Source organism: Prionailurus bengalensis, chromosome C1, assembly GCF_016509475.1.
Source record: "Prionailurus bengalensis isolate Pbe53 chromosome C1, Fcat_Pben_1.1_paternal_pri, whole genome shotgun sequence".
Lineage (NCBI taxonomy): Eukaryota > Metazoa > Chordata > Mammalia > Carnivora > Felidae > Prionailurus > Prionailurus bengalensis.
The window spans coordinates 197833400-197845651 of record NC_057345.1 but is presented as its reverse complement, the minus strand read 5'-3'; the positions used below and the strand labels follow the sequence as shown (position 1 = coordinate 197845651).

Genomic DNA, 12252 nt, shown 5'->3' with positions numbered 1-12252 from the left:
TTGAGTCCCTGCATGCCAGAGTAGCATAATGATTGGAGTTTTAAGGCAATGGGGAAAACTGAAAACAAGACTCCAAAGCCAAATATGACATTGCATTTGGAGATTTCACATGTGACTGAAGTATATGGTGAGTCGATCTTTACCTCTACATGCAGCAGGAATATGTCATGTTTGCTATTTGCTTGTTAATTATTTTTCAGTAAAGTTTTTAATATTGTGTCATAGTTAAGAATGTTCCCTACTTTAGAATTCTCAGTCTTGTTGTAAGGGGCAGGGACATAAATTAATTGCCTAGGGAAACTTAATGGAAAGCCTTAGTGATAGAGAGGTTACAATTTGCTACTACATTTGTCACTGTCAGAGAACACATAAATTCTACAGTCATTACCAGATGAGGGGTCTTTCCTCCTCCTCTTCCCATAGTTCTTTGTTCCCCACTCTTCTCTGTGATATTATAGATTTAATTTCAAGTCCACTGATCATAAGTAATCACTATTTTATTTGTGGATGTCTTGACTGATGGAATTTGTTAGTATTATATCTAATTGGGTGTAAGTACATAAGACACTGGAGAAGAAGATAAGAATTCAGAGTTGTTTTGAGTTCCTACAGAAGGTCTTAACAAAAATAAATAAGTTTATTTTCAAAGGGATGCTTATATTAAAGAAAAATAGCTAACATGGATTTGATGCATAACTTGAGTAGGAAAAAAATCTAAGAAACAGAATGTTACACACATAGGCAAGGATATATTAATGCTTTTAATGTGAATAGCACTGTTCCTAAACACTGACTAAATATTGAGGAATTATGGGACACCTGGGTGGCTCAGTTGCTCTTGATTTTGGTGCAGGTCATGATCTGGTGGTTCATGGGTTCAAGCCCCGCATCTGGCTCTGCACTGACAATGTGAAGCCTGCTTGGGATTCTCACTCTTCCTCTGTCTCTCTGCCCCTCCCTGCTTGCATGTTCTCTCTCTCTCTCTCTCTCTCTCTCTCTCTCTCTCTCTCTCTCTTTCTCTCAAAATAAGTTAATAAACTTAAAAAAAAATTTTCAGGAGTCATGAAGAATCATTCAGGTATTCTGCAACCACTTAAATCTTAACGTAGATGAAGGAACATTTAAGAAGCTATTCACTCTTCTCTCTAAGGATTAAATTAAAACCCACTAAAATAAAAGAAAAAGGAAATTGTGTCAAATAAAAAAAATAACAGTTGTTATAGGAATTGTGAGATGAAATAGAGATTGAAACATAATAAAGAGTTATTTTTTTCTTGAATGAACTGGGGGTAAATGGAAAGTACAGTGAAGCTGCCCTATCTCTTCTAATTTTTGATTGAATGACACCCATTGAAAATCCTGGGAACTTTATTATTTCAGATTTCACATTTTTTTCTTCAAATATCTTATGGGAGAAACAGTAATACATTTCTGTTCTTTAAAACAAACTGGGTATTTTTCCTTGGTTTATTGTTAATAGGATAATATGGGAAGCTGGTCAATTTTTTTTTCTTTTTCTTCTTCATTCTTGTGGTTTCCATCATCCAATGCCCTAAGCAGAACAAATTCTCCCGTGGGTTGGAAGAGTTTTGAAGCATTTAAGGCTTTAATGATCTTCAGTTATATTCACTTCTTGAACAAAGCACCTGTAGAAGCATACATTGACAATGGAAATCAATCAGTTTTAGGCAGCAGAAACTTCCACCACAAGGAGAGAGATATGTATTTAGGTGGGTACTCACTCTTCGGTTGACAAAATAGGCAGTTTCCTGGAACTAAATGTACTGAACCAGAACCAGAGTCAGGATTTTCTTTTTGCTGGGGCATTCTGATGATTTCTACTTACCACTGTGGTCCTTGGGCAAAAGTCATGATTATATTGTTCAAACATTGTTTTTTTTTTATTAGCAGAAAGTTAGTAAAATCATTTTCAATGGAAAACAATATATAAAAAGACCTTAAGCATTGTTTTCTACTTTTCAGTTCCATTTCATTCAACAGCCATTATTGAATGTTGTTCAGTGCCAGAGTCTGTATTAAAGGTGATAATATAACATACACACAAACAGCTTAAGGAACCAGTTCTGTAATTTAGGAATACATTACAGATTGAAGAGGCAAGATATAAACACGATATAAAGGCTATATAACAAATAGATTAAAAGCAATGGTTCTTATGCAATAATGCTATAATAATTTTTATTTTCATATAAGATTGTTTTGGCTATTATCAGAGATAATAATATTAGTAATAGATAGCATCTGTTGAACACTATTTGCCAGACACTTTCTTATATCGTCTTAATCCTTATAAAATCTTTGTAATAGAGGTATTGCTATCTTTTATTTCAAGATGAAGAAACTGAGGCTCAGTGAGGGTAAACAATTTTAGCAAAATAACAACTTAGTAAGTTTGAAGGCAAGTAAGTGTGAAGTGTTTGAGCCCAGCTTTGCTTGGCAGTTCAGCCCACATTTCTTACCATTATACTAAAAGTCTAGAGTCAATATCCAAGGAAGTTGGAGCTAATGGTGAGTGTGTTAGGAAGAATGATCGATGCTATGACATGTTCTAGACAAAAGATTGGCATTACATCCTCCATCCCCAGTGTTTATCTTTGTGCTATCATTGTGACTTAGACCACTTAATCATTATTACATACAAGTTAAAGGATAAAGTATTTTTATAATGAATGAAACAATTTTACTGTTTGGACTGAATGGTATTAGAAAATGTTTTTGATCTCTCTTCTAAGAACACAAAGGGATAAGAGTTCAACCGTTGGAACAGTGATTGAAGGAGTATTTGTAAGGCTCTAGGTCTAAACTGTTCCAGGCAAGTGCAACTTCAAACAAAAGTGGTATGCACACAATGCATGCAACTGTTTACTTTTCATCTCTTTTTTTTCTATTCCCGAAGCATTCATCTCTTTAAGCCAAAATGCTCAGTGTACTAGGGATGTGAGAGCAAGAGTGACTTAGGGTTCCCAATCCAGTGCCAGACATGAATAGTTTCATGGGTTCCTTGCCCTTTCATCTCTACCTTTGCTTCATTATGAGTCTACTTTTCTAGGTAATCAGTGGTAGCAGGTTCATTCCTAACAATTGTGGGACCTGAGGTGAGAGTATAAATGAAGGCCTGCACATTTTGTGTCATTATTATTTATCATAAATCAAATAATTTTTATTAAAATATGACCTATCCTCCCACTTTGACAGAAATATCTTTGTAATAACTTGGATGGACAGGTGAAATGTTAGAATTTTTGGACTCCTCAGGAGTATGATGGCATGGGGAGAGATAGACTCCATCCTTCAGCCACTCCTCCTTTAACTAGTTCTGTCCAGTATCACAGGAGACTTTGAACACAATGAAAGGACACTTAACTCACACATCCAGCATCCATGCATTTTTTCCTCAAACATCTACACCTGGCCCACCCATCCTTGCTAGGTATATACACATTGCTCTCACAGTCTGCTGACTGGGAGACAGAACTGGAAAGATGATATCATAGGCTCTTGATGTGGGCTTAGGGCAATTTGGGGATAAACTTCTGGGATCACAAGAATCTGGAGCATGTCTTCTCTAGAAGAAAGGAGCGTAGGTCCACATGGGTACTTCTCTGTAGACTTTGCCTGTTGGGGGCAGGGTGTGGGGTATGGCCAGAGAAGAGCCAGAGTCCTCAGCAAATATTTATTGGTTTCTCTCTATGTGTCTGTACTGTGGTCGCATGAGACATGAGTGAACAAATCGAAGTGCTTGCCCTTGCAGAGCTTATATTCTGAGAAAGGGAGAGATAGATTATAAATTACTAAATGTAGTAAGTGTATGCACTATATAGTACATTAGAACATGAAAAGTACTGTAGAGACAATAAAAATTAGAGCAGGAAAAGGTGGGAGAGTTGTCATGTTAAGTAGGTCAGTCAGCATTGGCTTCAGTTGAGAAGGTGAAATTTGAGAGGGAAAAAAAAAACAAAAACTTGAAGGCATTGAGGAAATTAACCAAGAAGATAACAAAAGGGAGAGAAACTCAGGCCTTTAAGATTATAGTGAGCACCTTGAAGTAGGACCACACTTGGCATGTTATAAGAACATGGAGACCAGCAAAACTGGAATGGTGTGAGCAAGGTAGAGAGTTAAAAAAAAAAAAAAAGAAGTTATGAAAAGAAATGATGACCAGATCACATAGTGCTGCACTGTGGATCAGAACTATAATGATAGCCATAAAGGTATAATTTTAAATTTTTGTGTAGCCATAATAAAAACATAAAAAGGAAGGTTAAAATGAACTTTAATAATGCATTTTATATAACTCAATTTATCTAAAATGTTACCATTTCAACCTGTAATCTTTGAAACCAAGAGTACATTTTATACTTACCACACTTCTCAATTAATACCAGCTACACTGCAATTGTTTGATAACCAGATATGTCTAGTTGTTGCTACACTGTAAAGAAAAGATAGACTTTGACTCATCATTGAAAGAATTTTGTCTGTTACTTTGAGTGACTTGGGAGATGGTTCAGGTTTTTAAGAATTGAAGTGTCATGATTTGATTTGTGTTTAAAAAATTACCAGGTCAGGGGCGCCTGGGTGGCTCAGTTGGTTAGGTGACCGACTTCAGCTCAGGTCATGATCTCACAGTTCATGAGTTCGAGCCCCGTGTCAGGCTCTGTGCTGACAGCTCAGAGCCTGGAGCCTACTTCAGATTCTGTGTCTCCCCTATCTTTACCCCTCCCCTGCTCACGCTCTGTGTCTCTCTGTCTCTCAATAATAAATAAACGTTAAAAAAAATGATCAGGTCCAGCCTTAATTGAGAATGCATGATAAGGGATAAAAAATAGAGACAGGGAGACTTATTGCAGTAATCTTGATAAGGAACAATCATGGCTCAGATGAAAACAGTGGCTGACATAAGAAGTGGTTGAACCTCTGATAATTTTAAAGGTACAACAAATAGGATAGATTGCATTTGGTGTGTGAGAGGGGAGTCAAGAATGACCCCAAGACTTTGGCCTAAATAATAGGAAGGATGGATTGACTGAAATGAGAAAGACTGCTGGAGGATGGGGACAAGGAAGAGGGGTGTTCAGATTTGGATAGGTGTATCTAGGAAGTCTATGAGGCATTCAGGTGAAGATGTGGGGTATGCAGTTAGATTTGAGTCTGGAGTTTAGCAGACAGGTTAGAGGCAAAAGTTTGGAGATCATCCAACTTGAAAGTAGATAAAGTCACCAAGGGAATGAGAGAGGATAGATAAGATAAGAGGTCTAAACTGACATGAAATTGATACTAAAATAACATCAAACAGGAGCACCTAGGTGGCTCAGTTGGTCAAGCATCCAGCTCTTGGTTTCATCTCGGGTCATGATCTCATGGTTCGTGAGTTTGAACCCCACATTGGGCTATGTCATGACAGCTCAGAGCCTGCTTGGGATTCTCTCTCTCTCCCTCTGCCCCTCCCTTGATTACTCTCTCTCTCTCAAAAGAAATAAAGTTATTTTTTAAAATAACATCTTTGGGGCGCCTGGGTGGCGCAGTCGGTTAAGCGTCCGACTTCAGCCAGGTCACGATCTCGCGGTCCGTGAGTTCGAGCCCTGCGTCAGGCTCTGGGCTGATGGCTCAGAGCCTGGAGCCTGTTTCCAATTCTGTGTCTCCCTCTCTCTCTGCCCCTCCCCCGTTCATGCTCTGTCTCTCTCTGTCCCAAAAATAAATAAACGTTGAAAAAAAATTTTTTTAAATAACATCTTCAAACATTTTACCACTTTTGTATATTTATTTTTTTAAATCTTATTGCATATGTTCATAACTGTCATGATCTTGTTTATTTTACTGAAAAACTGTAATTTTAGATGAAGCCTGAGGGCTGTTTTTTGTGACTTTTTTTTGCTTTAAAAAGGTGTTACAATCCTTCCAGTCATTAGTTATATTATATTAAACAATAGACAGTAAAAATAAAAATTGTAGTTGTAATTAAATTAGAGATCATTATCAGTCTTTAAAACGTATTTTTCATATAAGGGTTTCCCAGAGATGTATATGTTAACTTTGATAACTATAGCATTAAGCTACAAACTAATGCAGCTTTGTTTTATTTGTGATAAGCTCATTCATTTGCTTTTTTTTTTTTTAATAAAAAGTTAGGTTGATGGCTAGGCATTCTTACCGAACCTTAGTCTTTCAAAGAATGAGATATTTATTCCTTAAATTATATTCAAATTCTAGGTAGGAAGAATGTTTCATCAAAAATATCCATTATTTTACTGTAAACACACTTCGGACTTTTCTAACCCTCTGCTATCTGTGATCTTATATTATCCAAGTAATTATTTACGATATAATGTGGAAATTAGTGTATTAAATTAAAAGCTAAAAAGTAGAATTGAATAACTTATTTTAATCTAAATGACAACATAAACATACTGACAAATAATCTCTAATTTTTTAACAAAAGGAATTGTTTGTGTCTTTTCAGTCTATTCGAGAAGTTACAGGCTACGTGTTAGTGGCTCTTAATCAGTTTCGCTACCTGCCTCTGGAGAATTTACGCATTATCCGTGGAACAAAACTTTATGAGGATCGATATGCCTTGGCAGTATTTTTAAACTACAGAAAAGATGGGAACTTTGGACTTCAAGAACTTGGACTAAAGAACTTGACAGGTAAGGAAAATATACAAAATTTCAAATATGCTTTCATTATCAATATAATGCAATAGGCATGCACATATGTGTGTATGGTTACTGTAGTATGTGTTGTATTCAGGAACACTATAAAGGACTTAAATATCTACTACTTACTCATTTTATGGGAAATAATGCCTTGCGATGCCCTTGCTTTTATTTACAGGTATTGTAAGTGCAGTCTGAAGGATACCATAATACTGTATCTCAGCTGAACAGAAGTACATACTAAGGAAATGCTCAGTGACTGAAAACTGAGATAGGAAGCAGGTTTAAGAATGCTATGTTTGGTGGTCTCAGGTGAACAGTGGACCATATCATCAAATCTCTGTAATAAATAACACCATAACCCTCACTCTCGTTGGAGCTCAGTAAATATACAGCCTTTATATCTACCCCCACTCATCTAGTTTTTTTGCACAATCCCTTATTTTTCGAAAACATAGCTAATTTATTAATTTAATTTTGACTTATCTTATTCAGTAACTCACTAAATGCCATTAGAAATTGTTTCTTAGAATGCTTCAATTTCGTCAGTGATTTACCCCCAGCCCAAGATGGGAAAAAGGTAATTGTTAACAGCCTAAAATTATCATCCTGCTCCAAAAAACAAACAAAACAAAACAGAAAAAACACTCTGTAGGAATTTGTTTTGTAAGCTGGTCCTCACAATCCTGCAGATATCTTTTCAGTCCCTGTAGTTCATAGTTCACAAAGGCTATGGTAGGAGGTTTGGAACAAGGTTTCTAATCATGAATTTTGCTATTCGTGCCTATAAACAAGTAGTGCTAATTAGTAACTATCATTTCATAGTGGGATAAAGGAGTTTAAACTATGAATTTAACCTAAATTAATATCATATATATTTTCATCAAAATATGTAATGATTTTATGTGTTTTTGAGGCCACTCAGTGGTAATGTTTCTTGATATTAAGATATTTAAATTAAAATTGCCTTCAAATACTAAATAAAAATAAGATTGATATTTTCAGGTTACTAAAATTATTTGTTTTGTTCATTGACAGTGGTTATAAATATATAATTTTAAGTTAGAAATAGCTACATAGTTGGCCAAACATGTGAACTAAATTTGGATATTTTGGATGAAGAAAGGAAGACTGATTATATAACTTATTTTGATCATGATTGCTATAGAATTGATGACATAATGGTAAATGCAAATTATTCAGAATTTATAGAATCCTTCATTAACATTTTACTTTTTTATTCTTTCCTTTCAAATATAGTTTTTTTACTGAAGAACAGAGTTTTTGGCTAAATTGCTACTTGCAGGGAAATAATGATAGGAAGAAGAATTTTAGAAATGCAATGGATAGAGAAAAAATGAATGATTAAAGTAGGAATCTAAAAATAATATGATCTGGTTAAAACTTTCATAGGAAGAATTATAGCTTATTAAATGACTTTTCCTCTATTTACATTAAAGAAAAAAATGAAAATATTTTAAACATTTTATAGTACATGAATTATGTTATTCTATAATATGTTCTACGTGAACAATCTTTGCATACAGAAAATCAGTCTTTAAAGAGCTTTCTCCTTGGGATGCCTGGTTAGCTCAGTTGGTTAAGTGCCCGACTCTTGGTTTCAGCTCAAGTCATGATCTCACAGTTTCTGAGTTCAAGCCCTGGGTGGGACTCTGTGCTGACAGTACAGAGCCTGCTAGGGATTCTCTCCCTCCCTCCCTCTCTGCCCTTCCCCTGTTCATGCTCACTCAGTCTCTCAAAATAAATAAACTTAAAAAGAAATAAGGAGCCCTCCTACTTATTATTAATTTAACATTAGTACTACTAAAATATGTTTTAAGTTATTCAATCAAAATTATGCCACACTTAAACATACTTTATTTATTAAGTGAGCTCATACTGTGATTGCTTATGATTATGACAGTTAGTTTATGTCATACCAAAACACAACACTGTTATTTCAAGAACATTATTCCCTATTCTGCCAGAAAGTCTTATAATACTTTTGGTGCATGCATTAGTAGAAATGAGTAAATAATAAGTGGCTAAGAGAATGAGTTGATTGTTTAGGGAAAAAAAATAATGTATTTGTTCAAGAGTTATTATTCATTTCTTTTTGAATATGAAGAAAATTTCAATATAATAAACAATGGAAAATTTAGACAATTTGGAAATTTTCCAAGCATATTTTATATTTATTAGGTGGCTGAGAATTACATTTGAACATCAGTCTAGAGTCACTGATCTTACTCTATGTACTTGGGTCAATAGTGTAACTCCAATTTTGAAAATCAGAAGTCACTCAGTAAGCATGATTCTGTTTGTGTAAGAATATATGAGGAAAGATTGAAGACACCTAACTGTTCATATAAACAGGAATTGGGGAAGAAATGTGCTCTTTAGCAGTATCTTAAAGAGCTAAGTGTTCTAGGTAACTAGCAAACATTGCAGTTGACTTCAGATAAGATTGTTTTGTGTTTTGGAAAGGTATTTGTTTTATCTTATTTGTTTATATGCTATACAAAGCAAGCTGATAAAAATTAAAAACAATTTAAGTGTTATATTAAGCGTAGGGCTAGAGGGCTGGCCTTAATTTTAGGCTTATCTTGTAATATGAAGGTAAATGGAGAACATGCTGAGTAGTCAGATATCTCTATTTAATTGCCCTACTGAATTACAATTTTATCCCAGTCTTTTTTGTTTGTTTGTTTAAACTGTTTATTTTTGAGAAGGAAAACAGTAGGTGAGCGGGGGAGGGGCAAAGAGAGGAGACACAGAATCCAAAGCAGGCTTCAGGTTCTGAGCTGTCAGCACAGAGCCTGATGCAGGGGTCAAACTCATGATCCTTGAAATCATGGCTTGAGCTGAAGTTGGACGCTTAACTGACTGAGCCACCCATGTGCCTCTAAAATTTTAACTCAGTTCTTAAAGCACCAACTGCTCCTCAGCATCACCTGGGTACAATTACAAATGCAAATTTTTGGGCCTTACCTGAGACCTAATGCATCAGAAAGTCTTGTGAGGGAGCCCATCAATATGTGTTTTAAGGATCTTTTCAGTGATTCTAATGACCACAAAAGTTTGAGAAACACTGTTCTAATTAAATGTATGTTACCAAGAGATGGTAGTATAATGTCTAGTTAACCTCTTTACATTTACTTTCTAAGTAATTTTCATTTATTTATCATCCCCTAGAGAATGGGACAGAGAACAGATAAGTTTGTGCTTTAATGATGGAAAATACTCCTTTGGTTGTGGTGAGAATGGAAAGAACATAGTAGGAACCTGGATGGAAACATGGGTATGAAAGAGCTCAGAGAGGGGAAGATGCTGGGAATAAATTTTCTTCTGTATTGCCATTTGTCAACTTTGCATAATGGTAAACTATTACAGGGACAATAATAATCATGGAGAATTTTCTTTTTAAGCAAAATTTTATTTTTAAGCACTTTCAACAAGATAAATAACAAATACTAGTTGTGGGAATAGGAAGTATGCAATGTTGTGACAAAGAATTTTGAGGTTAAGATTTCAAAGCTTTTGTATATGTATATATGTATATATACGTATGTATGTATATGTATATACATATGTATATATACATGTATGTATATATACATATATATGTATACATATATACACGTGTGTGTGTGTGTGTGTGTGTGTGTGTGTGTGTGTGTGTAATTTTTGTTTCTCCTGAAATCTTTTTGCAGTGTTGACCTTGGAATAATACACCTTTATTATTTATTACAGTTGTCTCCTTCAAACTATCTGTGTAAAATGGATATTCAGTTAACATGAGGACTGTCATATATAAGGGTTAATGGTTGGATGCCACTTAACACACACATAAATTAACTTTGACCTTACACATTCTTATTAATTAGCTTGATGTTCGCCAAAAGCTATTCTTTGGACTATAAACATGACTATAGATCTTACTTAGATGCTTTCATTTTGGTTGTACCCAAAGACAAGAAACACACTTAAACATATTTTCTGGATAAAGAAGAAAATTTGTTTGACTGCTACTGCTCACATTTCCCTGATCCGTTATCAGTTAGGTCCAGGAGAGTGGAGAAGAGTCAGATTCTCTAAGCTAAGGATATGCCGCACAATCTAAAAGGGAATGACGAACTGTCTTGGCAGTCTCTAGGTGCCCTATTATGCTGGGTCATCATTTCTGATCAGGAGCGAGACCATATTTCTGTCAATGTGTCCTTCAGGCATGTGATCATCTTGAGGCCATTGGGAATGACAGTACTGAATCAGAGGAGCACAAAACTGGAGAGATTTCATTATTTCCTTTGTTAAGGTCACTTGCATATATATGGCTGTGTGGATTTTATTAATCATTCCCACAATGATGTTCTGCTGATTTTTTTTATCATATCCTTCTTAACCAAATATTCTTATTCTGAATTCAAACTATCTAATATATTCAAACATAAAATATATTTACAACTTTAATTCTAGGAGCTTCTACTTATTTAGTTACCTGTCTGGCCAGAATTTAAAGATTATTTTATTATATGGGGCATAAAATTGCTATTATATTCTCCTTTCTAGAATTTTATAAAATTACTTCATCTGGATAATATTATACAATTTTTTATCTCTATGTGCTATTGTAGATATGAAGGAGTTTTTGAGAAATACCTATGTTCATATCTATACTACTGTTCATATTCTATTTATGCAATGATAACCCGGGTACAAATTTAATATATAAAAAAAGTGCATTTTTCTCATCAAATTTCGCCTTGAATATTTGAATTCTCATTTTATGAATTATGAGAATAGCTATTTTGAGTAGATGAAACTTGAGGGGATATCAACATACAATTTATGTTTCCCAAATATTAGCCAAGTACTCTATATATTTTCAGACCAACACATTTATGTATTAGTACCTTTACTATTTTATTGCTATTCTAATTGTTTGGTTAAGTGTGTACTGCATCATCTTGATTAGATTATTATTTGATATGTCAACAAACATCTTAAACAAAAAATAAAATGCTTAAGTTTTTGTTTTTGTTTTTTTTTTTTTTAGGGAGCCCACAATAATAATGGAAAGACATATTAAGTTTACTGAGTTCTGGTAGAGTGAAAACAAAATGAAATTCTTAGTTCAGGAGATACATCTGATGTAACAACATTTACGTCTCTTAAACCCTTTCAGCATTATTCAGTGGTGGTCAAATAAATAACCTGACTTTGAAATGGACAGGCCATCTGCAATTGGCTCCATGTATCTCAAATGGGAGTGCAATTTAAAAAAGACCTGTTCAAATGTTAGATCAGAACTTACAAACTGAGTGTCTCTCTGAGGCCTAGATTCTTCATCTTTAAAATTGAGAAGAAAATTCTACCTCACAATGTTTTTATAGACATTAAAGAATTAAAGCTGAGAGCTTGTCAAACACAGTACCTTTCACAGAGAGGAGGCTTAGAAAACCTTCGTTTTCTTTCTCTGCATTGTTTTGTTTTTAGCTTTTCTTTGTGTCAACACACTGACAAAACAAATGTACCAGTTTCTGCATATTCAGATAGGTTTCTCTTGCTTCAATGG

At 34.6% G+C, this 12252-nt stretch overlaps 1 protein-coding gene across 4 annotated transcripts in view; it reads left to right on the top strand.

Annotated features, from left to right (window-relative positions):
• ERBB4 (erb-b2 receptor tyrosine kinase 4) overlaps positions 1 to 12252 on the top strand; it is a 1144797-nt gene that overhangs the window by 602650 nt on the left and 529895 nt on the right. For all 4 annotated transcript variants that reach the window (XM_043577726.1, XM_043577724.1, XM_043577727.1 and 1 more), the window contains exon 3: positions 6482 to 6668. In XM_043577726.1, coding sequence (XP_043433661.1) covers positions 6482 to 6668 — 187 coding nt within the window. The remainder of the gene's footprint in view (positions 1 to 6481; positions 6669 to 12252) is intronic.